The 26,531-nt window shown below is 52.8% G+C and overlaps 1 protein-coding gene across 1 annotated transcript in view; it reads left to right on the plus strand.

The window, feature by feature from the left end:
* The first annotated feature begins 4,430 nt into the window (after window positions 1-4,430).
* The window catches only part of LOC140901866 (leukocyte immunoglobulin-like receptor subfamily A member 2), a 67,703-nt gene continuing 45,602 nt past the window's right edge, over window positions 4,431-26,531 (plus strand). Inside the window, exons 1-2 of the mRNA XM_073321292.1 lie at window positions 4,431-4,605; window positions 4,754-4,789. Coding sequence (XP_073177393.1) covers window positions 4,575-4,605; window positions 4,754-4,789 — 67 coding nt within the window. The 5' untranslated portion in view covers window positions 4,431-4,574. The remainder of the gene's footprint in view (window positions 4,606-4,753; window positions 4,790-26,531) is intronic.

Genomic DNA, 26,531 nt, shown 5'->3' on the forward strand with positions numbered 1-26,531 from the left:
ATGGTATGCCCACAACTTGAATACTGCGTGCAGATGTGGTCGCCCCATCTCAAAAAAGATAGGGGTCTGGAATGGCTTCTGTATGAGAAGAAATTAAAACTTTTCAGCTTGGAAAAGAGACAACTAACGGGGGATCAGGTCGGGGTCTATAAAATCATGACTGGTGTGGAAGAAGTAAAGAAGAAAGTGTTGTTTACTCCTTCTCATGAAACAAGAACCAATGAAATTAATAGTCAGCAGGTTTAAAACAAACAAGAGGAAGTATTTCTTCACCCAATGCACAGTCAGCCTGTGGAACTCCTTGCCACAGGATGTTGTGAAAGCCAAGATTATAACAGGGTTCAAAAAAGAACTAGATAAGTTCATGGAGGTTACGTCCATCAATGGCTATTAGCCAGGATAGGCAGGGATGGTGTCCCGAGCCTCTGTTTGCTGGGAGGACGACAGAGGATGGATCACTTGATGGTTCCCTGTTCTGTTCATTCCCAATGGGGCACCTGGCACTGGCCACTGTCGCAGACAGGATACTGGGCTAGATGGCCCTTTGGTCTGACCCAGTGTGGCCGTTCTTATGTGTTAGGTGTAGTCAGAGCTACAATATCAAAGAGGGAAGACCCAAGGGAAACCCCAGCAGGAACCATCCCGCTAGCGACGCTTGTCTACTGAGAGGCCCATCGTAGCCGAGAACACCGGGGAGGATGTGAAGATGGCCACGGCTGTAATTGTTGCACAGGGTTTTGTAGGATTTCTCTCTGCAGGACTTTTCTTAGCACTGGGGACGGCACTGACGGCCAGGGGAGAGCCCCCTAGTGACCTCTGCCCCCACTCCCTGCAGCACAGCGCCCCCAAGCAGTGCACTGGGGTATCAGGGCCAGCAGTGACGGCCAGAGGAGACTGCCCCTCTACTGAGCCCCTTCCCCTGCACCATAGCACCCCCTAGTGCAGCAGGGGTATTGAGGCCTGTCATGGACTCCCAGGGGGTGCCCACTCTTGGCCGTGCGGTCCCTGGGGGGAACCCTCTTTAGTGCAACAGCCCTTCTCGGGGGTCCACTCTCTCTCGGGGGTTAGGCCCCTCTGCCTCCTGGAACTGCACCTCTCTGAGCCTTAGCACGCCTGTCTCTGCTGTGGGTCCTCGCAGGGAGTCCACTCGGTCTGGAGCCCCAGGGCCTCCACTCCCAGAGGGAATAACGCCCCCTGATCTCTAGCCCGGAGCGACTCTCAGCCAGCGTAACACAGGAGGGTTTATTGAGCATCTGAACGCAGCACAGGAAACTCTCCGGGCCTCAGGCCTGGCCTCCCTCAGCACAGCACATCCCAGTCTCCCCTGCATCCAGGTGGGCTCTGCCTGCTTCCTCTCTCCAGCCCCAAGCCCCCCTGCTTCATAACTGGGCATCTGATCTCACTGGCCAGAAGCCCGCCTCTGTCCATTGTCTTCTCTCCAGATAAACAGGGTCATCTGGGCCTCCTCTCCCCTCTTCTGTCCTCTGGCCCCTCTGGCTGGAACCAGCTGGTCCAGTTACCAGGATCCTCTCTCCTCAGCCCATTGTCCTCCCACTGGCCAGACCCAGCTGTGACTCCTGAGCTGGGCCCCCCGGTCACCAGTCACTGGGGTCTCCATTCTCCAGGCCATTGGCCGAGGTCCCAAGTTCCCTCGCGGGTCCCCTGTACCAACCAACTCCCTCTCCCATCACCACGTTAAACTTTAAACTTGTAAAGTTTCAGTTCTTAACAGCCAGAAATTTTCTGTTGTGAATGGATCCACTGACTTTCTTGTTGAAAGATCCAGTGTGGAGAGCTTTGAGAAGGTCTCAGATGGAGTGAAAGCTGTTAAGAAAGTTAAACAGTCCTCTAACCAAGTGGCTGTGTTTGGCCAGCTTGTTGGGGAGACAAGGTTGTTGAGAGAGGAATGTTTCCATGCTAGTTCTGTAAGTAAACAGTATGTGGCCCAGGTCAAGATGGGGGCTCTTAACCAAGAGAGCCCGAATTGCAGCCCTCCAGACTGGAGCGCTGGGAGAAGACCCAATCCCAGTTTGACCCCCTGGGGTTTTGGGGTGGCCAAAGGGCACAGGCCACATAAACCTTTCCACATGCGGCCTGTGAGTGCTATCGACCACCCCCGACCTAAGGGAGGATGTGAAACTGGAAGGGCCTGGTGTAACTCCCACCAAGGAACGGGAGAGATGCTGGGGCATCCATGGGAACGTTGGTGGGTTCGAACTTCCCCAGGTCACCGGCTAAAGTGACCCCGCTCAGTTCGATCTCGAAGGGGGGAGAGATGTGACGAAGCAGAACAGTTCTTAATGTTTCCTCTGAATAGTGTGGGGGCGCCTCAGTTTCCCCTATGCAGTTCTTAAGTATCTAGGTGGTGGGATAAGGGTGTATGATCCTTGCAGAGCCCTAGAGGGCAGGTGTGTGCAGGGGTCTGGACACAGAGAATGGCCGACACCCTGTTTCCTGGCACCTGAGGGCCTGGCCCTTCCCCCCTGCAAGGTGAGAGCTAAAGGGTTGGAGAATAAAGGAATCCGGTGCCCTCCTGGCCCTGAAAGGGACAAAGCCCAGAGGACCCTGCCTGGGCGGAGTCGCTGGGGGAAGCGCAGGGAGGGGCAGAGGAGGCTGAATGCTCCGAGGTCAGACCCAGGAAGGTGGAGCCGGGGGAGCTGTGTGTCCTGCAGACAGGCTGCTCCCAGAGAGGAGACTTCCCCAGAGTCCTGCCTGGCTTCGTAGGAAGCAGTTTCGGAGCATCGCCCGGGGACTCCGTGACACCCCCCAGCTGCAGCCCCAAGACCGGAGAAGCTCTGTCCCCACACCCCGGCCAGGGGCCCAGTGGGGAGTGAGGGCAGCAGCTCCGCCGCTCTTCGGCAGCGACTGCTTGGGGTGGCAAAATTGGTAGAGCCGCCCCTGGCTCCAGGGGGCCCCCCTTGGCCAGGGCCCCTGGACACACAGGCCCCATAGGCCCAGTGGCTGATCCACCACTGGTTGCAGAGAGCAGGGGGGCGATCCCTGTGTCGGTGTTTCAGCCCCTTCCCCCGCCCCGACAGACGCTGGTTCTGTTCCTGCAGGGGAAACCGACACGTTCACGGTCAGTGCAGCCGTGGGGAGAACCCCCCAGATCCACCCCCAAGAGCTCCCTCCCCTGCACTCACAGCCCCCCGTTCCCAAGGCCTGGGGAAAGGTGGGTCTTGTGTGACTCCCGCCGGTCACAGACTCTATTTCCGACCCCGGGGCGGGGGGCAGAGCTGCAAGGGGACCTACTGGTCAGGCTCCCGGGCTGGCCTCAGGTGGGGTGAGGCACGGCAGGTGATCTCCCATGCAGCCGGGTCCTGAGTTACGTATGGGTGAACCCCCTGCGCCCGAGCCCCATGGACAGGCAGTGCCAACCCGGGTAGGGGACAGACTCCCAGAGAGGCTGAACGAGGGATGGACTGAATTGAGGTGGAGGGGAAGCAGGGGGCTGTGTCTCCCCTGTTTAACTCCTGTCTCTTGTCGATAGCAGGGTGAGAATTTCTCAAACCCACCATCTGGGTGAGCCCCAGCAGGGTGGTGGCTCTCGGGGGAAGCGTCACCATCCGCTGTGAGGGTTGGCTCCCAGCCCTCCCAGCAAAGAACCCAGGGAATGAATGGACCTTAGAGACTGGACTCTGTGTGATGGGAGTTCGTCGCAGTTTTCAAAAGTGTTCTTCCTTGTGGGGTGGCCCCAGTCTTGGGGGATCTCAGTGTTGGGGACACTGGGGCATGGCCACTAGGTAACTCGAGGGGATGGAAGACCACGAGTGTCGATGAAACCCCCTCGCACTAGGCCCAGGTGTCCTTGGCCCCCCGCTCCCCCCCCCCGCCTGGAGGCACACACAGCAGTTATGCTGAGAATCTGCAACAGTATGTTGCAGAGTCAGACTGCCTGAAACTAAGCAAGGCCAAACAGGGCAGATATGGAAGAACAATGCTGAATAAAGCAGCTTTATGTATAGTTTAACAAATGATACAGAGAACCAGGGAACTAGCTGGGAACTGGATTGGCTGGCTATATGGATACTTGGGGCAGCTTGCTATTGGATAAGTATGCTGAGAAAAAGGATGTATAAAAGCCTGTGTAACTTCCTGCTCTGTTGTGCAGGATTTGAGATTTTATTCTCCCTGTACCTTTTTGCAGCTGCAAATAAACTTTTCTGCTTCTCCACCCCGTTGTGATTATTGGGTGTAGCACACCGGGTAACGAACCACTCAAGCTGTTGTTCAGCCTCTCGGCACTGGGTGCCAGCAACATCAGGGTAAATAGGGTCCCAAGAACGAGGGAGCTGAGGCGCTGTGTCTGTGGGGCTGGGAGCCCAGCTGCAGGAGGGGATGTGGTTTGCTGGGCGTTGCAGGGAGCTGACTTTGCTCTGACCGCTTTAGATTTGGTCTGGAGATTGCAGAGAAACCAGCTGATGGGGAAGAAAGGGGCCGAGCGCAAAACAGGCTTCCTGGGGCTGCAGCCCCCGGCGCAGTTCCTCATTCTGCTCGCACTCGGGCCTCAGGCTCAGTGGAGCTGGACACTGGGGTGTTGGTGGCAGCGCTGGGGGGCCCCCCACTGATCCATCATGGTGTCTGCTCTCACCGTCCTCTTCCTTGGTAAGTATTGGAGACAGCCAGGGCATGTGGCCATGGTGGGCGAGGGGTATCTGAGACCCGGGCGTGTGGCCATGGTGGGGATCTGAGACCAGGGTGTAGGATCCAGTTGCTCTGGGATGTGACCCCTTAACACCACTTTTCTCTCCAGGCTGCTGGCTGGCGGGGCACAGCGGGGCATGGGGAGGTGAGTATCAGTCTGTGGGGAGTGTGGTAACATCAAGGATGGGGGAGGGGGTGCGTGAGGTGGGGAAAAGAGGAATCGAGCCCTGAACCTTCCCGAAAACACAACCCAAACTCGCCCTGTGAAGACCCGTCACAGTTCTCCTGTGCCCCGACCCCATGGAGTAACTAGGAGCCAAATCTGGCTCCCAGACTCTGACAAAGAAGCCAGGATTTGAACCATTCACTGGTTCAAAGTTCTGCAATGCCCAGGCTGTGAGGATCGGCGGGGGGGACACCTGGATTTATTTCAGCTCATACAAACGCTAACAGGGCCCGTCTGTGGGCTCTAGATCCCCTCGGGGAACCGAAAGGTTCCCGGTCAGAGCAGCCATGGGGGAGAACCCCCCAGATCCACCCCTGCCCCGCGATCCACCCCCAACTGCTTCCTACCCTGCACTCACAGCCCCCTGTTCCCAAGGCCTGGGGGAAGGTGGGTCTTGTCTGACTCCCGCCGGTCACAGACTCTATTTCCAACCCCGAGGCGGGGGGCAGAGCTGCAGGGGGCCACTGGTCAGACTCCCTGGCTGGCCTTAGGTGGGGCCGGGGGGAGAGGTGATCTCTCATGCAGCTGGGTCCTGAGCTATGTATGGGTGAACCCCCTGTCCCCAGGGGCAGGCAGTGCCATGCCTGGTAGGGGACAGACTCCTAGAGAGGCTGAATGACAGATGAACTGAACTGGGGTGGGAGGGAGGCAGGGGTGGGGTATCTCCCTTCTTTAACTCCTGTCTCTTGTTGAAAGCAGGGTGAGAATTTCTCACGCCCACCGTCTGGCCCAGCACGGTGGTGGCGCTCAGGGGAAGCATCACCATCCGCTGTGAGGGTCGGTACCCGGGCATGAAGTTCTTTCTGCTTAAAGCCCTGGGCCTAGCAGAGAGGACGCCCGGCCGGGGAGCTGCAGAGCAGGGGGGGCCTTTCCCAGCCGACATATCAGTTAGGGGGTGATGGGCGGAGCTGAAGGTTATAAACCTCAGTGTGTAGTAGAGACTTGTACAGTCCCCTACAAGTCAGGGGTGGTGCAGTGCACAGAACCCAGGAGTCCTGGACCCCATCCCTCCTGCTGTCACCCCACTCCCTTCCCAGAGCTGGGGAGAGAATCTGGCTCCCAGCCCTCCTAGCAGAGAAGCCAGGGAGTGAACGGACCCTGGAGACTGGCTGTGATGAAGCGGGACTGTTCTTAATCATTCGTCTGAATAGTGTGGGTGTGCCTCAGTTTCCCCTATGCAGTTCTTAAGTATCTAGGTGGTGGGGTAAGGGTGTGTGATCATTGCAGAGCCCTAGAGAGCAGGTGTGTGCAGGGGTCTGGACACAGAGAATGGCCAACACCCTGTTTCCTGGCAACTGATGGCCTGGGCCCTTCCCCCGTGCAAGGTGAGAGCTAAAGGGTTGGAGAACAAAGGAATCAGATGCTCTCCTGGCCCAGGAAAGGGACAAAGCCCAGAAGAGGAGGCGGGGCTGGAGGGAGTTTCAGTTTGGGGCTGGCTGGGACATGGAGTGAAAGGCAGATATGGTTCTGTCACGGTTCCTCCCCCACTCTGAACTCTAGGGTACAGATGTGGGGACCTGCATGAAAAACCTCCTAAGCTTATCTTTACCAGCTTAGGTCAAAACTTCCCCAAGGTACAAAATATTACATCCGTTATCCTTGGATTGGCCGCTATCACCACCAAACTAATACTGGTTACTAGGGAAGAGCTGTTTGGACGCGTCCTTCCCCCCAAAATACTTCCCAAAACCTTGCACCCCACTTCCTGGACAAGGTTTGGTAAAAAGCCTCACCAATTTGCCTAGGTGACTACAGACCCAGACCCTTGGATCTTAAGAACAATGAACAATCCTCCCAACACTTGCACCCCCCCTTTCCTGGGAAATGTTGGATAAAAAGCCTCACCAATTTGCATAGGTGACCACAGACCCAAACCCTTGGATCTGAGAACAATGAAAAAGCATTCAGTTTTTTACAAGAAGACTTTTAATAAAAAAATAGAAGTAAATAGAAATAAAGAAATCCCCCCTGTAAAATCAGGATGGTAGATATCTTACAGGGTAATTAGATTCAAAAACATAGAGAACCCCTCTAGGGAAAACCTTAAGTTACAAAAAAGATACACAGACAGAAATAGTTATTCTATTCAGCACAATTCTTTTCTCAGCCATTTAAAGAAATCATAATCTAACACATACCTAGCTAGATCACTTACTAAAAGTTCTAAGACTCCATTCCTGTTCTGTCCCCGGCCAAGACGACTACAGACAGACACAGACCCTTTGTTTCTCTCCCTCCTCCCAGCTTTTGAAAGTATCTTGTCTCCTCATTGGTCATTTTGGTCAGGTGCCAGCGAGGTTACCTTTAGCTTCTTAACCCTTTACAGGTGAGAGGAGCTTTCCCCTGGCCAGGAGGGATTTCAAAGGGGTTTACCCTTCCCTTTATATTTATGACACGCCCCCCAAATCTCAGCTAGGGTGAAACACTGGCTGGGATTTCTTCCTGGAGCTCTAGGAAAACAGAGTTAATAAGACACATGCATCTCTAAATATACTACCAAGTACATAAAGACTAACAATATTTTCCACATCTCAAGGACGATTTTAACCAGTTGATTCTGGGAAACTTTCACGGGAGAGTGCATCAGCCACTTTGTTAGAAGCTCCTGAGATGTGTTGGATGTCGAAATCAAAATCTTGGAGAGCTAAACTCCACCGAAGAAGTTTTTTGTTAGTTTCTTTGACGGTGTGAAGCCACTTTAGTGCAGCATGGTCGGTTTGCAGGTGGAAACGCCGTCCCCAAACATATGGGCGTAGCTTTTCCAGAGCGTAGACAATGGCATAACATTCTTTTTCAGTGACTGACCAGTTGCTTTCCCTCTCAGATAGTTTTTTGCTGAGAAACACTACAGGGTGGAATTCTTGATCAGGTCCTTTCTGCATTAAAACTGCTCCCACACCACGCTCGGATGCATCTGTGGTTACTAGGAACGGTTTGTCAAAGTCTGGGGCCCTTAGTACAGGGTCAGACATGAGTGTCGCTTTAAGCTTGTTAAAGGCCTTCTGACACTTTCCGGTCCACTGAACAGCATTTGGCTGTTTCTTTTTGGTTAGGTCTGTCAGTGGGGCAGCGATTTGGCTGTAGTGTGGTACAAATCGTCTGTAATAACCGGCCAAGCCTAAGAAGGATTGAACCTGTTTCTTTGACTTTGGGACAGGCCACTTTTGGATAGCATCCACTTTGGCCTGTAGGGGGCTGATAGTTCCTTGACCCACCTGGTGTCCAAGGTAAGTCACTCTGTTTAGGCCTATTTGACACTTCTTAGCCTTAACAGTTAGTCCTGCCTCCCTTATGTGCTCAAGGACTTTTTGTAGATGTTCCAGGTGGTCTGCCCAGGAATCCGAAAATATGGCCACATCGTCAAGGTAGGTGACTGCATATTCTCCTAATCCCGCTAGGAGACCATCTACAAGTCTTTGGAAAGTGGCGGGTGCATTTCGCAGCCCGAAAGGGAGTACATTAAATTCATACAGCCCGAGATGTGTGATGAAGGCTGACCTTTCCTTGGCAGATTCATCTAGCGGTACCTGCCAGTACCCCTTGGTTAAGTCCAAGGTAGAGATGAACTGGGCCCGTCCCAGTTTCTCTAATAGTTCATCTGTGCGTGGCATTGGATAGTTGTCTGGGCGAGTTACAGCATTTAGCTTACGGTAGTCCACACAAAAACGTATTTCCCCATCTGGTTTGGGAACTAGAACCACTGGAGATGCCCATGCACTTTCGGAGGGGCGGATTACACCCATCTGTAACATATCTTGGATCTCCCGTTCTATAGCAGTTTTAGCTTGAGGAGACACCCGGTAAGGGTGGACCCTAATTGGGTGAGCATTACCTGTGTCAATGGAGTTGTTATGCCCGTTCAGTCAGTCCTGGGGTGGCTGAGAACGTTGGCGCGTAGCTAGTGCACAGCTCCTGGATCTGCTGTCGCTGCATACGCCCAAGGGTCATGGAGAGGTTCACCTCTTCCACACCACCAGCACATTTCCCTTCGTAATAGACACCTTCAGGCCACTCAGCGTCGTCTCCTCCCTGGGCTGTAAACTGACAAACCTTTAATTCTCTGGAATAAAAGGGCTTTAGAGAATTAATATGATACACCTTAGGCTTTCGGTTGGAGGTGGGGAATGCTATGAGATAATTAACAGCTCCCAGGCGCTCCTGGACCACGAATGGCCCTTCCCACGATGCTTCCATTTTATGGGCCTGGAGCGCCTTTAAGACCATGACCTGGTCTCCTACTTTGAAGGAACGCTCTCTGGCATGTTTATCATACCAGGCTTTTTGCCCTTTTTGAGCATCCTGTAAGTTTTCTCTAGCAAGGGCTAAAGAGGTTCGGAGGGTGTTTTGTAGGTTGGTTACAAAGTCCAGAATATTAGTTCCTGGAGAAGGTGTAAATCCCTCCCATTGCTGCTTCACCAACTGCAATGGCCCCTTAACCTCACGGCCATATACAAGTTCAAATGGGGAAAACCCTAAACTGGGATGTGGTACAGCTCTGTAGGCAAAGAGCAACTGCTGCAATACTAGGTCCCAATCATTGGAGTGCTCATTTACGAATTTACGTATCATGGCCCCCAAGGTTCCATTAAACTTCTCCACCATGCCATTTGTGTGATGGTGGTAAGGAGTGGCAACCAAGTGATTTACCCCATGAGCTTCCCAAAGGTTTTTCATAGTTCCTGCCAGGAAATTAGTCCCTGCATCTGTGAGGATGTCGGAGGGCCAACCTACCCTGGCAAAAATGTCTGCTAGTGCCTGGCACACACTTTTAGCCCTGGTGTTGCTTAGAGCTACTGCTTCCGGCCATCGGGTGGCAAAATCCATGAAAGTCAGTATGTACTGCTTTCCTCTGGGTGTCTTTTTCGGAAAAGGACCCAGAATATCCACAGCTACTCGCTGAAATGGAACTTCAATGATGGGGAGTGGCTGGAGAGGGGCTTTGACCTGGTCTTGGGGTTTTCCCACTCTTTGGCACACCTTACAAGACTGGACATAGGTAGAAACATCCTTGCCCATTCCCTCCCAGTGGAATGACCCCCCAAAACGGTCTTTGGTCCTGTTCACCCCAGCATGGCCACTAGGGTGATCATGGGCTAAGCTCAAGAGCTTGGCCCGGTATTTAGTTGGAACTACCAACTGTCTCTGAGGATGCCAGTCTTCCTGGTGTCCCCCAGAAAGAGTTTCCTTGTATAAAAGTCCTCTTTCTACAACAAACCTGGATCGATTAGAAGAGCTGAGAGGCGGTGGGTTGCTCCGTGCCGCCGTCCAAGCTCTCTGGAGGTTTTCATCTGCTTCCTGTTCGGTCTGGAACTGTTCCCTTGATGCTGGAGACATCAGTTCCTCATTGGATTGTGGACCTAGGCTTGGTCCCTCTGGAAGCGATATAGGGGATGGAGCTGTTTCTGTTGACTGTGAACCGCTCTCCGCTGGTGCACTATGTTGGGATTCAGGCTCTGGCTGAGCCTCTTGTGTAGGGTTATCGGCTGCTGCCAGTTCAGGTTCAGTGGGGCCCTCTGGTGTTGAGGTTGCAAGTACTGGATTCAGTGCTGGCACGGGGTCTGGTGTTGGTTGTTTGGCTGGTTCCGGTTCTGGGACTGGTTCCGTCTGGGTCTCTGGGACTGGATCCACTACTGCTGTTGCAGACATTGGCCTGGGGTCCGGGTCCATCACCTCTGACCGGGCCTTGATAGAAGTTTCCGGAACAGAGCTAGGCCTCACAGCTTGTTTAGCCTGGCTGCGGGTGACCGTTCCCACCCTCTTGGCCTTCTTCACGTGATTGGCCAAGTCTTCCCCCAAAAGCATGGGGATGGGATAATCATCATAGACTGCAAAAGTCCACATTCCTGACCAGCCCTTGTACTGGACAGGCAACTTGGCTGTAGGCAAATTGAAAGAGTTGGACTTGAAGGGTTGAATCGTCACTTGGATCTCTGGGTTGATTAAATTGGGGTCCACTAAGGAAGCATGGATAGCTGACACTTGTGCTCCGGTGTCCCTCCACGCGGTGACCTTCTTCCCGCCCACACTCACAGTTTCCCTCCGCTCCAAGGGTATCTGGGAGGTATCTGGGCCTGTGGACCTCTGGTGTGATTCCGGTGCAATGAACTGTAATCTGTTGGGGTTCTTGGGGCAGTTGGCCTTTACATGCCCCAGCTCGTTACATTTAAAACATCGTCCAGCTGACGGGTCACCGGGGCGAGGTGGGTTGCTGGAGAACGGGGTGGTGGGACGATAAGGGGTCTGGAGGGTTCTTTGGGAGGTAGGTGGGGCTTTGGGCAGCCCCCGGTAATAGGGTGTGGTCTGGGGTGGTCCCTTCTGGTCTCCGCTCCAACTGCGACCAGTTTTCTTCTTCTCTGCCACCTCCACCCATCTGGCTCCAATCTCTCCTGCCTCGATTACAGTTTTGGGTTTCCCATCTAGGATGTATCTTTCTATTTCCTCAGGAACACCCTCTAAGAATTGTTCCATTTGCATTAGGAAGGGCAAATTTACTGGAGATTCAACACTTGCTCCTGATATCCAGGCATCCCAATGTTTCACAATGTGGTAGGCATGTCGGGTAAATGACATGTCTGGTTTCCACCTTAGGGCTCGGAACCTCCGACGAGACTGCTCGGGTGTTATCCCCATTCTGACTCTCGCCTTGGATTTAAACAGTTCATACTTGTTCATATGTTCTTTAGGCATTTCAGCTGCCACCTCAGCTAAGGGTCCACTGAGCTGCGGCCTCAGCTCTACCATGTATTGGTCAGTAGAGATGTTGTACCCAAGGCAGGCCCTTTCGAAGTTTTCTAAGAAGGCCTCAGTATCATCACCTGCCTTGTAGGTGGGGAACTTTCTGGGATGGGAAGTGGTACCTGGAGAAGGATTGCTAGGGTTTGTTGGTATATTCTGCTGGGCCTTTATCCTCTCCATCTCCTCCACATGCTTCCTTGCCTCCATTTCCCTCTTGTGGGCAGCCTCCTGTACCTCCTTCTCCAGCCGCATGAGTTCTATCTGTCTTTCATGTTCCCTTTGTTTTTCCTCAGCCTGAAATTTGGCTAATTCCAGCTGTAGTCGAGCCGAGGATTTGGCCATTCTAACCTCTCTGTTTTTAACTAACTTTACACCCGAGGTTTAGAAATAAACAAACAAAATTTGGCTGTAAAATTTTGCTGTGCTGGAATAGAATACCTATTCTCTGATAGTGATTGTCAGCCTACAGAAAAAGACAATTCCCTTGTCTCTGCTCTGGGCCCAAATTAAAGCAAAAACCTCCAACTACTTGGAAACCTGCTTACCCAGCCCAAAGAAAAAAAAATTTCTTTTCAAACCTGTGCTCCTTGTAAAACAAAAAAAAATCAAAATCCTAAAAAAAACCCTGCCACTTTTGTCTCCAGGCAAATGGGTAGAGCACACACCCCCTATTTACTTTTAGGAAGAAAAGAAAAAAAAACCTCTGGGTTGGAAGACTGTGAATTTCCCTGCAGGAGTTAAGTACCCTGCCTCCAGGCAAAGAAAACCTGCAATTCACAAGATAATCCCCTTTTGTCTCTGCTTGGCCACAAAGCAGAGAGAAACCAAGCTGCTTTCAGTTTCAAAGCTGCTTTCTGGTCTTCTTAAAAATTCCTTTTTAAAATCTGTACTTCTAGTTCAAAAAATCTCAACTGGATCTCAAAATGATTTCAGGTTAATCCCACCACTGTGCCACCATGTCACGGTTCCTCCCCCACTCTGAACTCTAGGGTACAGATGTGGGGACCTGCATGAAAAACCTCCTAAGCTTATCTTTACCAGCTTAGGTCAAAACTTCCCCAAGGTACAAAATATTACATCCGTTATCCTTGGACTGGCCGCTACCACCACCAAACTAATACTGGTTACTGGGGAAGAGCTGTTTGGAGGCGTCCTTCCCCCCAAAATACTTCCCAAAACCTTGCACCCCACTTCCTGTTCAAGGTTTGGTAAAAAGCCTCACCAATTTGCCTAGGTGACTACAGACCCAGACCCTTGGATCTTAAGAACAATGAACAATCCTCCCAACACTTGCACCCCCCCTTTCCTGGGAAATGTTGGATAAAAAGCCTCACCAATTTGCATAGGTGACCACAGACCCAAACCCTTGGATCTGAGAACAATGAAAAAGCATTCAGTTTTTTACAAGAAGACTTTTAATAAAAAATAGAAGTAAATAGAAATAAAGAAATCCCCCCTGTAAAATCAGGATGGTAGATATCTTACAGGGTAATTAGATTCAAAAACATAGAGAACCCCTCTAGGCAAAACCTTAAGTTACAAAAAAGATACACAGACAGAAATAGTTATTCTATTCAGCACAATTCTTTTCTCAGCCATTTAAAGAAATCATAATCTAACACATACCTAGCTAGATTACTTACTAAAAGTTCTAAGACTCCATTCCTGTCCTGTCCCTGGCCAAGACGACTACAGACAGACACAGACCCTTTGTTTCTCTCCCTCCTCCCAGCTTTTGAAAGTATCTTGTCTCCTCATTGGTCATTTTGGTCAGGTGCCAGCGAGGTTACCTTTAGCTTCTTAACCCTTTACAGGTGAGAGGAGCTTTCCCCTGGCCAGGAGGGATTTCAAAGGGGTTTACCCTTCCCTTTATATTTATGACAGGTTCTCTGGCTCACTGCCCCCCAAAATGGACGCAGCTGAGGGGTCCCATTCTCTGCACCTACAAGCTCTGTTTTAGACCATGTTCCTGTCGTCTAATAAACCTTCTGTTTTACTGGCTGGCTGAGTCACGTCTGACTGCGAAGTTGGGGTGCAGGGTAAAACAGAAGGTTTATTGGACAACAGGAACACAGTCCAAAACAGAGCTTGTGGGTACCCCCAGGATCCCTCAGTCAAGTCCTTCTGGGGGAGCAGGGAGCTTAGACCCCAGCCCTGGGGTTCCCTGTGTTCCTCCACCCAGCCCCAAACTGAAACTAAACCCACCCAGCCGGCTCTCTCCTGCAGCCTGTCTTCACATTCCTGGGCAGAGGTGTCACCTGGCCCCAACCCCCCCTGGCTCAGCTGACAAGCTCTCAGGTCTCCCATCCCAAGGGCACATTCCCAGGTCAACACTCCCCCCTCCCTGCTGCCCCACATCGTCACATCTCTCCCCGCTTCAAGACTGAACTGAGCAAGGTCACTGTGACCAGTGACCTGGGGAAGTTCAGGGCCCCCTCTCCGGGACAGCGCATCCACTATCAGCATTGGCACTTCCCTTCACGTGGACCACGTCCATGTTGTAATCTTGCAGGAGCAGGCTCCATCTCAGGAGCTTGGCGTTGGCTCCTTTCATCTGGTGCAGCCAGGTCAGGGGAGAGTGGTCGGTGTAGACGGTGAAGTGTCGCCTGAAGAGATAGGGCTCTAGTTTCTTGAGGGCCCACACCATGGCCAGGCACTCCTGCTCGATGGCCGCGTAGCGTTGCTCCCGGGGTAGCAACTTCTTGCTCAGGTACACGATGGGGTGTCTCTTCCCCTTTTCATCCTCCTGCATTAACACCGCCCCCAGTCCCGTGTCTGAGGCGTCTGTGAACACCACAAAGGGCTTGTCAAAGTCTGGGTTTGCCAGAACTGGGCCACTGACCAGAGCCTCCTTCAGCGCTCGGAAAGCCTCCTGGCACTGCTCGGTCCAGACCACCTTGTCTGGCTTCCCCTTCTTGCATAGCTCAGTGATGGGGGTGGCTATGGCGCTAAAGTGGGGCACAAATCTTCGGTAGTATCCTGCCATCCCAATAAAGGCTTGGACCTGCTTTTTGGTGTGGGGAGCGGGCCAGTCTCTGATCACTTCCACTTTGGCTGGTTCCGGCTTTAGGCGGCCGCTCCCCACCCGATGGCCCAGGTAAGATACTTCCGCCATCCCCTCCTTGCACTTCTCCACTTTTACAGTCAGCCCAGTCCCCTGGACTTGGTCCAGCACTTGTCTAGCCTGGGACACGTGGTCCTCCCAGGTCTGGCTAAAGACACAGATGTCATCAATATACGCCACGGCAAAACTCTCCATCCCCCTCAGGAGCTGGTCCACCAGGAGCTGGAAGGTGGCCGGCGCTCCCTTGAGGCCGAAAGGCAGGGTCAGGAACTCATAGAGCCCCAGAGGGGTGATAAAGGCCGATTTCAGCCGGGCATCTGCATCCAGCAGCACTTGCCAGTAGCCCTTTGTAAGGTCCATGGTGGTAAGGTACCGAGCTCCTCCCAGCTTGTCTAGGAGCTCATCCGGCCTGGGCATGGGGTAGGCATCAGATACAGTGATGGCATTGAGTTTCCGATAGTCCACACAGAACCGGACCGACCCGTCCTTTTTGGTATAGATGCAGCACCCCCCTGACCTCAGCTTGCTGGGCAAGGGTTAGCTGATCCGAGAGGGGAATTGTTTCCAGGGGGGAACCAGCTCTGGTCCCAGGGAATAGATCTACTAAAGGGTCATCTCCCTGCTCCTCCCAATGTCCACACACGGTCAACACCACATTCCCCCGTCATAATATGGCTTCATCATATTCACATGGTACACCCGGCAGTGGTGCGCCCGGTTCGACAGCTCCACCACATAGTTTACCTCGACTGAGCTGCTTGAAACCTTGAAAGGGAGGCCCTCCCAGGTGGCCTGTAGTTTGTTCTTTCTCACGGGGATGAGAACCATCACTTGATCTCCGGTGACGTAGGCACGGGCCCGCGCTGTGCAGTCATACCAGACCTTCTGCTTCTTCTGGGCTCTGGCCAGAGTCTCCCTGGAGAGGCCCATGAGTTCAGCCAGTCTCTCTCGGAAGATCAGGACATACTCCACCACTGACGCACCATCGGGAGTGGCCTTCCCCTCTCATTCATCTCTCATCAGGTCCAGGGGCCCCTTCACCCTCCTTCCATATAACAGTTCGAAAGGCGAAAATCCGGTAGACTCCTGGGGCACCTCCCTGTACGCGAACAGCAGGTGCGGTAAGTACTTGTCCCAATCCTGCGGTTGCTGGTTCATAAAGGTTTTCAGCATCATCTTTAGCGTCCCGTTAAACCTCTCCACAACCCCATTGGACTGGGAGTGATAAGCTGAGGCCCAGTTGTGCCGGACCCCACATTTCTCTGACAAGCACCGGAGCAGGGCCGACATGAAGTTGGAGCCTTGGTCTGTCAAGACTTCCTTGGGGAACCCACTCGGCTGAAAATGGTCAGGAGCGCATCGGCCACGGTGTCTGCTTCAATGGAAGCTAAGGGCACGGCCTCGGGGTAGCGGGTGGCAAAATCTACCACCACCAGAATGTATTTCTTCCCTTACCTGGTCATCTTGCTGAGAGGCCCCACGATGTCCATGGCCACCTTCTGGAAAGGCTCCTCTATGATGGGCAAAGGTCTCAAAGCTGCTTTCCCTTGTCCCGGGCCTTCCCTGGCTGTATTTCAAGGAATCCCTGTTGAGGTTACAGGGACAAACCATCCCGATGTGTCGAAAGAATAGTAAATATGGCAGGCGACCAGCTTGGCTTAACGGTGAAATCCTAGCAGATCTTAAGCATAAAAAAGAAGCTTACAAGAAGTGGAAGGTTGGACATATGACCAGGGAAGAGTATAAAAATATTGCTCGGGCATGCACGAATGAAATTAGGAGGGCCAAATCGCACCTAGAGCTGCAGCTAGCAAGAGATGTTAAGAGTAGCAAGAAGGGTTTCTTCAGGTATGTTGGCAACAAGAAGAAAGCCAAGGAAAGTGTGGGCCCCTTAATGAATGAGGGAGGCAACCTAGTGACGGAGGATGTGGAAAAAGCTAATGTACTCAATGCTTTTTTTGCCTCTGTCTTCACGAACAAGGTCAGCTCCCAGACTGCTGTGCTGGGCATCACAACATGGGGAATAGGTGGCCAGCCCTCTGTGGAGAAAGAGGTGGTTAGGGACTATTTAGAAAAACTGGACGTGCACAAGTCCATGGGGCCGGACGAGTTGCATCCGAGAGTGCTAAAGGAACTGGCGGCTGTGATTGCAGAGCCATGGGCCATTATCTTTGAAAACTCGTGGCGAACGGGGGAAGTCCCGGATGACTGCAAAAAGGCTAATGTAGTGCCAATCTTTAAAAAAGGGAAGAAGGAGGATCCTGGGAACTACAGGCCAGTCAGCCTCACCTCAGTCCCTGGAAAAATCATGGAGCAGGTCCTCAAGGAATCAATCCTGAAGCACTTACATGAGAGGAAAGTGATCAGGAACAGTCAGCATGGATTCACCAAGGGAAGGTCATGCCTGACCAATCTAATCGCCTTCTAATATGAGATTACTGGTTCTGTGGATGAAGGGAAAGCAGTGGATGTATTGTTTCTTGACTTTAGCAAAGCTTTTGACACGGTCTCCCATAGTATTCTTGTCAGCAAGTTAAAGAAGTATGGGCTGGATGAATGCACTATAAAGGTGGGTAAAAAGTTGTCTAGATTGTCGGGCTCAACGGGTAGTGATCAATGGCTCCATGTCTAGTTGGCAGCCGGAGTCAAGTGGAGTGCCCCAGGGGTCGGTCCTGGGGCCAGTTTTGTTCAATATCTTCATAAATGATCTGGAGGATGGTGTGGATTGCTCTCTCAGCAAATTTGCGGATGATACTAAACTGGGAGGAGTGGTAGATACGCTGGAGGGCAGGGATAGAATACAGAGGGACCTAGACAAATTGAAGGATTGGGCCAAAAGAAATCTGATGATGTTCAATAAGGATAAGTGCAGGGTCTTGCACTTAGGACGGAAGAACCCAATGCACTGCTACAGACTAGGGACCGAATGGCTAGGCAGCAGTTCTGCGGAAAAGGACCTAGGGGTGACAGTGGACGAGAAGCTGGATATGAGTCAGCAGTGTGCCCTTGTTGCCAAGAAGGCCAATGGCATTTTGGGATGTATAAGTAGGGGCATAGCGAGCAGATCGAGGGACGTGATCGTCCCCCTCTATTCGACATTGGTGAGGCCTCATCTGGAGTACTGTGTCCAGTTTTGGGCCCCACACTACAAGAAGTATGTGGATAAATTGGAGAGAGTCCAGCGAAGGGCAACATAAATGATTAGGGGTCTGGAACACATGAGTTATGAGGAGAGGCTGAGGGAACTGGGATTGTTTAGCCTGCAGAAGAGAAGAATGAGGGGGGATTTGATAGCTGCTTTCAACTACCTGAGAGGTAGTTCCAGGGAGGATGGTTCTAGAGTATTCTCAGTGGTGGAAGAGGACAGGACAAGGAGTAATGGTCTCAAGTTGCAGTGGGGGAGGTTTAGGTTGGATATTAGGAAAAACTTTTTCACTAGGAGGGTGGTGAAACACTGGAATGCGTTGCCTAGGGAGGTGGTGGAATCTCCTTCCTTAGAAGTTTTTAAGGTCAGGCTTGACAAAGCTCTGGCTGGGATGATTTAATTGGGTATGGGTCCTGCTTTTGAGCAGGGGGTTGGACTAGATGACCTCCTGAGGTCCCTTCCAACCCTGATATTCTGATTCTATGATTCTATGATTCCACACCCTCTGACAGGGGTCACACGATCGGCAATACTGCCGGACCGTGGTAAAGACCCCGGGCCAGTAAAAGTTCTGTAGCAACCTCTGCCGGGTACGCCGGATTCCCTGGTGCCCTGAGAGGGGGATGTCATGGGCCAGGTACAGTAGCTTGCAGCGATACTTCTGGGGTACCACCAGCTGCCTCCTGATCTCACAGGACTCTACTTCTCTTGTTGGAGCCCATTCTCGGTACAGGAACCCCTTCTCCCACAGGAACCTCTCCTGGCAGCCTCTCCTCATGGTCCGTCCCACACTGAGGTCGGTCAGGTCCCTGAGCTTCCGCAAGGAGGGATCTTTCCTCAACTCGGCCTGGAACTCAGCAGCTGGGGAAAGGACGGAGTTCCCCCTCAGTGGTCAGGTCTGAGGCCTCAGCCTCTCTAAGCCGTGCCCCTCGGCGCTCCCTCCTCATCAGGGTAGGGTCCTGCACCTCCGGTGTGGTACCTTCCCCAAGGTCAGGGTGCAGTACACCTCGCTGGCTCTGGCTACAGGTCACAACCAGGGCGATCTGGGGCTTGCTTGGCCAGTCCTCTAGGTCTCCCCCCATCAAAACTTCAGTGGGCAAATGGTGGTGTACCCCCACATCCTTGGGGCCCTCCTTGGCCCCCCATTTCAGGTGTACCCTTGCCACGGGTACCTTAAATGGGGTCCCGCCCACCCCTGTCAGGGTCAGGTAGGTGTTGGGCACCACCCGATCTGGGGCCACCACCTCGGGCTGGGCAGCGTCACCTCCGCGCCCGTATCCCAGTATCCATTGACCTTCCTCCCATCCACGTCCAGGGGAACAAGGCACTCTCTGCGGAGGGACAGCCCCACGCCCACCCTGTAAACCGAGCACCCTGAGTCCAGAGCCTCCAGCCCTCTGGCGGAGCTGGCCTGGGGTACTCTTCCCTCCGGAGCAGGTGGTAAACCGGTAGCCCCCCTTGCCTGGGTCATCTGCCCCTCGACCAGCTGAGTCCCTACCCAGTTAACCCTGGGTAGGTTGGGTCTGCTCAGTTTGTCCCTGAGCCTGGGGCAATGGGTCCGTACGTGACCTCTCTGGCCACAGTGATAGCAGCTCAGGTCATGTTGGTCCCCTCGAGTGGGTTGGAGGGGCCCGACCCCAGGCGTTCCCCTATGGAGGGGTTTCTCCCTATTTCCCCACTGGGAGGCACCATGGTGACTCTCTCTCTGCATCGGGGGGGGGCCTGTTCTTTTGGGACTCCTCCCGGCTACCCCCTGACCGACTGTTCACAAACTCGTCGGCCAGCTGCCCTGCGTGCTGGGGGTTCTCGAGCTTTTTGTCCACCAACCACAGCCTCAGGTCGGACGGGCACTGTTCATACAGTTGCTCCAGTACAATTAGGCCAAGCAGGTCCTCTCTAGCTTGGGCCCCAGCTGTCCACTTGCGGGCATATCCCTGCATCCGGTTGACCAGTTGTAGGTAGGTGACCTCAGGCGTTTTACGCTGACTCCGGAACCTTCTCCGGTACATCTCGGGGGTCAGCCCAAACTCACGGAGCAGGGCCTGTTTGAACAGTTCATAGTCCCCTGCCTCCGGCCCTGTCATCCGGCTGTACACCTCCACGGCTTTGGGGTCCAGTAAGGGGGTGAGGAACTGGAGCCTGTCTGCAGGGTCAACCCTGTGCAGCTCACAGGCATTCTTAAAGGCCGTCAGGAAGCTATCTATGTCCTCCCCCTCCTTCCGCTGGGCCAGGAAGCACTTATCAAAGTTCCTTGCAGTCTTGGGTCCCCCCGCACTCACCGCAGCCGGGGCCCCACTGCTCCTCAGCCTGGCCAGCTCCAGTTCATGCTGTCTTTGTTTCTCCTTCTCCTCCTGCTCATGCCTACGTTGCCTCCCCTTCTCCTGACGCTCCCGCTCCTTCTCCTGACGCTCCCGCTCCTTCTCCTGAAGTTCCCACTCCTTCTCCTCCTGCTCATGTTGACATTGTTTTTCATGATCCTCCAGCTCCCTCATTTTCATCTCCCTCTCCCATTCCAGCCGCCTCCGCTCCAGGGATGCACAGCTCCACCACACAGCTCCACCAGGTCGCTCTTAAGGTGTTTAGCGTACATCTCCCTGCTGGCCACTCGCAGGCCTGGGCAGCTTTCTACGGTTTCCAGGAAAAACCCCTAGTGTGCCAGTCCTTCTTGAGGTCACCACCTCTTTACCAGGGTCGAGCTGCAGACTCCTCCGCCCCTGGGACCGCTCGCTGCGATCCCCCAGGGGACCCTGTTACTGCAAAAGTCCTTCTCTGGTCACACACCCCCAGGGGTTAACCGCCCCCTGAAACTGTCTCTCTCTGAATCTTCAGCATGCCTGGTCCCCGTCAATCCCCCTTCGTTTTACTGCTCCCCAGTCACTTACTGTAGGAAGCGCCGTTCACGGGGTACAGTACATCGCACCTCTGCCACCAGTTGTCACGGAGTGTGGGGGAGTCCAGGCCCTGCACCCCTCTTCCTGGGATTCACTGAGACTCTCAGCCAGCCAGTAAAACAGAAGGTTTATTGGACAACAGGAACACAGTCCAAAACAGAGCTTGCGGGGACACCCAGGACCCCTCAGTCAAGTCCTTCTGGGGGAGCAGGGAGCTTAGACCCCAGCCCTGGGGTTCCCTGCGTTCCTCCACCCAGCACCAAACTGAAACTAAACCCCCCCAGCAGGCTCCCTGCTGCAGCCTCTGTCCACATTCCTGGGCAGAGGTGTTACCTCCCCCTCCCCCTCCTGGCTCGGTTACAGGCTCTCAGGTCTCCCATCCCCCGGGCACACTCCCAGGTCAACACTCCACCTACATCATCACACCAGACCCCTGGGGCTGCCTGGGACAGAGAGATGCTCCCCACCCCTCTTGCATGCTGAAGCGGGGGCGGGGGGGTGGCGGGGGCATTAGGCTGGCTCTGATGCAGTGAGGAAAGCAGCGAGCTCACTGCCTGCCCCCACTGGGACAGCAAGGGCAGTGCTGAGCACAGTGGGAGCTGAGACCCCGGCTGAGTGGGGGGAGACACAGGCTGGGCAGGGGATCTGTGGGGAGCGGCAAGGTGCTTGGTAAAGAAAGTCTGGATGAGCCTAGGCAGCCTTGTGAGCTGATGCCTGTGTCTAGTCAGCAGGGTGGGAAGGCGAGGAGAGTGGAATATGAGTGTCCCTGGACCTTACCTATTACCTGGGTGGAGAATTGTGACAGTGAAGGAAACATGCCTGTGTCTGTCAGGGGTATTGACTTGCCTATGGAGGGAGCTACCCTGATCTCCAAGCAGTTGTCTGTGACCAGCCTTGTGTGCTGGGACAAGGGGAATGAGATCCCCAGCTGTGTGTCTGGGAAAGGAGAATGTGACTCGGGCTCTTTGTTTGTGGAGCAGACAGAAGGGGCCTTTCAGCCTGTGATGGTTGAGGATAGTGCAGTTGTCTCAGAGTTGGTTCTGGATTCAGCTAAAGCCCAGGAAGGGAATGGTCCTAAGTTTGTGTCTGCTCGGGAGAATGGCCCTGTAACTAGGTCACATCCAGTTAGTGTCTATGCAAAATCCCAGAGACCAGACAATTCTGGTGCTTGTATTTTGCCTGTTGCTAGTGTGTTGTTGGGAAAGGGTGGAGCAACTCTGTCTAATCAGGGTGAGATCCTAGCCGGGGCACAAGGAGAGCATGAAGGTGATGTGATTGTGTTACCTACTGAGGGTGCGGAAACCTGTAGCAAGAAGGAAAAGATTCCTGAACTTGTGTGTGGCAAAGGGAAGGAGAATGCTTCTGACCTGTTATCTAGGAAGTCTGTAAGTTTGCCTGAAAGGGGATTGTGTAGGAATCTGCCGGATGGGCCAGAGGTAATTCTGGATGTAAGGGAGACCCAGAAAGAGTCTGTTGTTACTCAGGAAAGTGTTGCTCTAGAGCAAGCCCTAGGTGAAGAGGGTAAGAGCAGAATTTCTGTGAGGGGTTGTTGCCGGCACCCAGTGCCGAGAGGCTGAACAACAGCTTGAGTGGTTCGTTACCCGGTGTGCTACACCCAATAATCACAACGGGGTGGAGAAGCAGAAAAGTTTATTTGAAGCTTCAAAAAGGTACAGGGAGAATAAAATCTCAAATCCTGCACAACAGAGCAGGAAGTTACACAGGCTTTTATACATTCTTTTTCCCAGCATACTTATCCAATAGCAAGCTGCCCCAAGTATTCATATAGCCAGCCAATTCAGTTCCCAGCTAGTTCCCTGATTTTCTGTATCATTTGTTAAACTATACATAAAGCTGCTTTATTCAGCATTGTTCTTCCATATCTGCCCTGTTTGGCCTTGCTTAGTTTCAGGCAGTCTGACTCTGCAACATACTGTTGCAGATTCTCAGCATAACTGCTGTGTGTGCCTCCAGGCGGGGGGGCCAAGGACACTTGGGCCTAGCACGCAGAGCTGCTGCGAGTGCCTCCAGGCAGGAGGGGGGGGGGCAAGGACACCGGGGCCTAGTGCGAGGGGGCTTCATCGACACTTGTGGTCTTCCATCCCCTCGAGTTACCTAGTGGCCATGCCCCAGTGTCCCCAACAACTCCCCCCTTTGAGAACACTCAACAGCCTTGGCTCTGAGTTTTCTCACTTGGGCTTGCTAGATTGGAGATGTTAACTTGACAGCAAGTTACATTTCCAAACCCCTTTTTTGTGGTAAGATTATTTGTAAGTGTTTCCCTAAAAGGGGAGGAACCATTACACCCACACTGTTGGCCTCCCCTGTTGGTCTTTATCCAATACCCATTAGCCCACTGTGTAATAACACAGGAGCTCTTTCCCACAGGATGCCCATAGGGATAAGATTGGTTTCGGGTAAAACATAACACTCCCTCAGTGAGTACTGCAACTGAATACTCCTGGTCCTGATAGGTGGCTTGCTGTAAAGAGGTCTTGTTCCAGAACGGTGAGTCCGTTCTTTTCTGCTCTTTGGTGGTGGCTAATTCTGCTAGGGTCAAGGGCAGCATGTCAAGTGGCATTCCCGTTTTGGGGGATAGTGGAGTTGAAGCACACACCCAGCAATCAGTCTGGTTTGTTAAAGTAGCAACATGGTGCACAAGCAAAACAAAGGAGTTATGCTCCCGATATGCACAGTTTGGAAATACCAATACAGAGAATAACAATTTTACCCAATTAATTATTACCAGAGTCTTCCCAACCCAGGGTCTCCAGTACCTGGGTGGGCCCATTTTAGCATTAAGGTGCCCGCTATTTGTGTCTTTTAAACAGTAGCTTTAGCCCGAGATCGTCACTAGATGAGGAGTCAGCAGGTTGGATGGTCCACTGTTCTGCTGACGAGGGGGCGGGTACTGCCTTCAGACGAGAGTGATGGATCCAGTTCTTGTGTCCCTCGATCTTTGCCGCTGTATGGGAGATCAGCAGGACGGTATAGGGTCCTTTCCACTTTTCCTGGAGAGGCTCGTCTTTCCAGGTGCGAACAAGCACAGAGTCACTGGGCTGTAAGGAGTGAACAGGAGAATCCAAGGGGAGAGGCTGGGAATTCTTGGTATACCTGTGAAGAGACAAGAGAACAGCAGACAGGGAACACATATACTGTGACAAAAAAACATTACCCAACTCCCATTCCCCTGACAGAACCGGGTGCCATTCATAGGCCATGCCCTTCCAAACATAATTTCAAAGGGACTGAGCCCTAATCTACCCTTTGGGAGAACGCGGATACGGAGTAGGACGAGGGACAAAGCATCAGGCCATCGCATTGAGGCTTCTTGGCACACTTTTGAGAGATGCCGTTTAAGGGTCTGATTGGTCCGCTCCACGACCCCACTGGCTTGCGGTCTCCAGGGCGTATGGAGTTTCCAGGGGATCTGTAAGGCATGTGAGATGCTTTGAATGATTTTTGACGTGAAGTGTGTCCCGTTGTCAGATTCCATTCACAGGGGGAGTCCACAGGACGTCTCCATGCTCCTAACAGCTGTGTGAGCACGCCTAGGACCACCCCCCTTCGTTCATGTACATACAACTGAAACGGCTTAGAGAGATCCGGGAGGTCCAGAGCTGGGGCTTCCATCAATTTTCTTTTCAGGATTTTAAATGCCCTGTCAGCCTCTGGGGTCCAATAGAAGGGGTCATGATCTGCTCCTTTTACACAGTCGTACAGGGGTTTAGCCCACAGTCCAAACTCTGGGATCCATATCCTGCAAAAGCCTGCCATACCCAGAAATGCCCTGAGCCGCTCACAATTATTTGGAGAGGAACTTGACAGATAGATTCCTTTCGCTTGAACGCTGACGCTCCCCTTGCCTTAGCTGTAACCTGATCCCTCTCCACCTCAGACAACAGGGTTCTCAGGAGGATATTACAGTCGTCTCAATCGGCTTGTGACTACTGAGGCACCCCTTAAAGACTGAAATAAACCTGCTTGGGTTTGTTGAGAATTCCCCAGCCTGTGTTTTAAAAGCTGCTAAGTCTATTGGATTGAATGGCACATGGGTTTAAACGTGCATAGTGGTAGCCTGACGTCCATCTGCCCCTGGGCAGGCCACAACCGTCTCGGTAAGCAAAGGATAGAGTACCACCGAGGGGGCACTCTCTGTAACCCGAGGCATCCTACCCTTATAAGGTGGGAGTGTGGGGGCCGAAGGGGACACCGGCTCTGCCATTACAGTGGGGGTTGGGGTCTGGGGACTAACATTAGCTGCTACCGAACCAGTCGGAGTCAGATTACAGTGCTGTAAAATATCTGGTCAAGTACATAAAGTCAGAAACAAATGCGCATACATATGTTCATTCCATTTACCCATTCACTGACAAAACAAAACTAATTGGAGGATCGTGTTGTAATTAATTGACCCTCCTGGTGGCCACCACTCCTGGTCCTCTAGTTGATATTGAGGCCAGTCAACTGTACAGAATCGTTTTAATTGGCTCTTAGTCATCGGATCCGCACCAAATACCTTCCAGTTTGCTAGAATGCACTCTAGGGGCGTACACCGTGCCCTAACCTCTGAGCTCTGTCCCTGTCCCATACCTACAGGGTAACTCTGGGCGTCCCCAGGTTCCAACAGAGCATACAATCCGGATTTTAAAAGGTTCCTACCTTATCCAAGGGACCGGTTCTTCACCGCCGTCCTGCAGCTGCTCCTCCCCCACGTCTAAGGGACCGGTTCTTCACCGCCGTCCACAACAGCTTCTCCACTATATGAGTGCGTTGCACCGTTGTGCCCTCTGGGGTCGATCAAATTGCGTCTCCTCCGAGGCCCCCGATGAACTCACCGGTGCGCGCTGGGCGTCGGTTCTCGCCGCAATCCTCGACCTCCAGGAGGGGTCCGGGCAAGGCTAAATTGCAGCCTCGAGCCCACCCAGGGACGCCAAAAGCTGTTGCCGGCACCCAGTGCCGAGAGGCTGAACAACAGCTTGAGTGGTTCGTTATCCGGTGTGCTACACCCAATAATCACAACGGGGTGGAGAAGCAGAAAAGTTTATTTGCAGCTGCAAAAAGGTACAGGGAGAATAAAATCTCAAATCCTGCACAACAGAGCAGGAAGTTACACAGGCTTTTATACATCCTTTTTCCCAGCATACTTATCCAATAGCAAGCTGCCCCAAGTATCCATATAGCCAGCCAATTCAGTTCCCAGCTAGTTCCCTGATTTTCTGTATCATTTGTTAAACTATACATAAAGCTGCTTTATTCAGCATTGTTCTTCCATATCTGCCCTGTTTGGCCTTGCTTAGTTTCAGGCAGTCTGACTCTGCAACATACTGTTGCAGATTCTCAGCATAACTGCTGTGAGTGCCTCCAGGAGGGGGGGCCAAGGACACTTGGGCCTAGCACGCAGAGCTGCTGCGAGTGCCTCCAGGCAGGAGGGGGGGGGGGGGGGGCAAGGACACCGGGGCCTAGTGCGAGGGGGCTTCATCGACACTTGTGGTCTTCCATCCCCTCGAGTTACCTAGTGGCCATGCCCCAGTGTCCCCAACAGGGTGAATTGTTGCATAGAAAAGCCCCTCGGGAAAGGAATCCTCATGGAGTCTTTGCAAGCAGTTTACTGCAACTGAAGGGTGTGAAAGTGATTTAATCAAGAAAGTTTCAGTTCCTAAAGGCCATCAATTTTCTGTTGTGAATGGATCCACTGACTTTCCTGTTGAAGGATCTAGTGTGGATAGCTCTGAGAAGGTCTGAGATGGAGTGAAAGCTGTTAAGAAAGTTTAAGGGTATGTCTACACTACGGAATAAGGTCGAATTTATTGAAGTCGGTTTTTT

This window comes from Lepidochelys kempii, chromosome 23, assembly GCF_965140265.1.
Source record: "Lepidochelys kempii isolate rLepKem1 chromosome 23, rLepKem1.hap2, whole genome shotgun sequence".
NCBI lineage: Eukaryota > Metazoa > Chordata > Testudines > Cheloniidae > Lepidochelys > Lepidochelys kempii.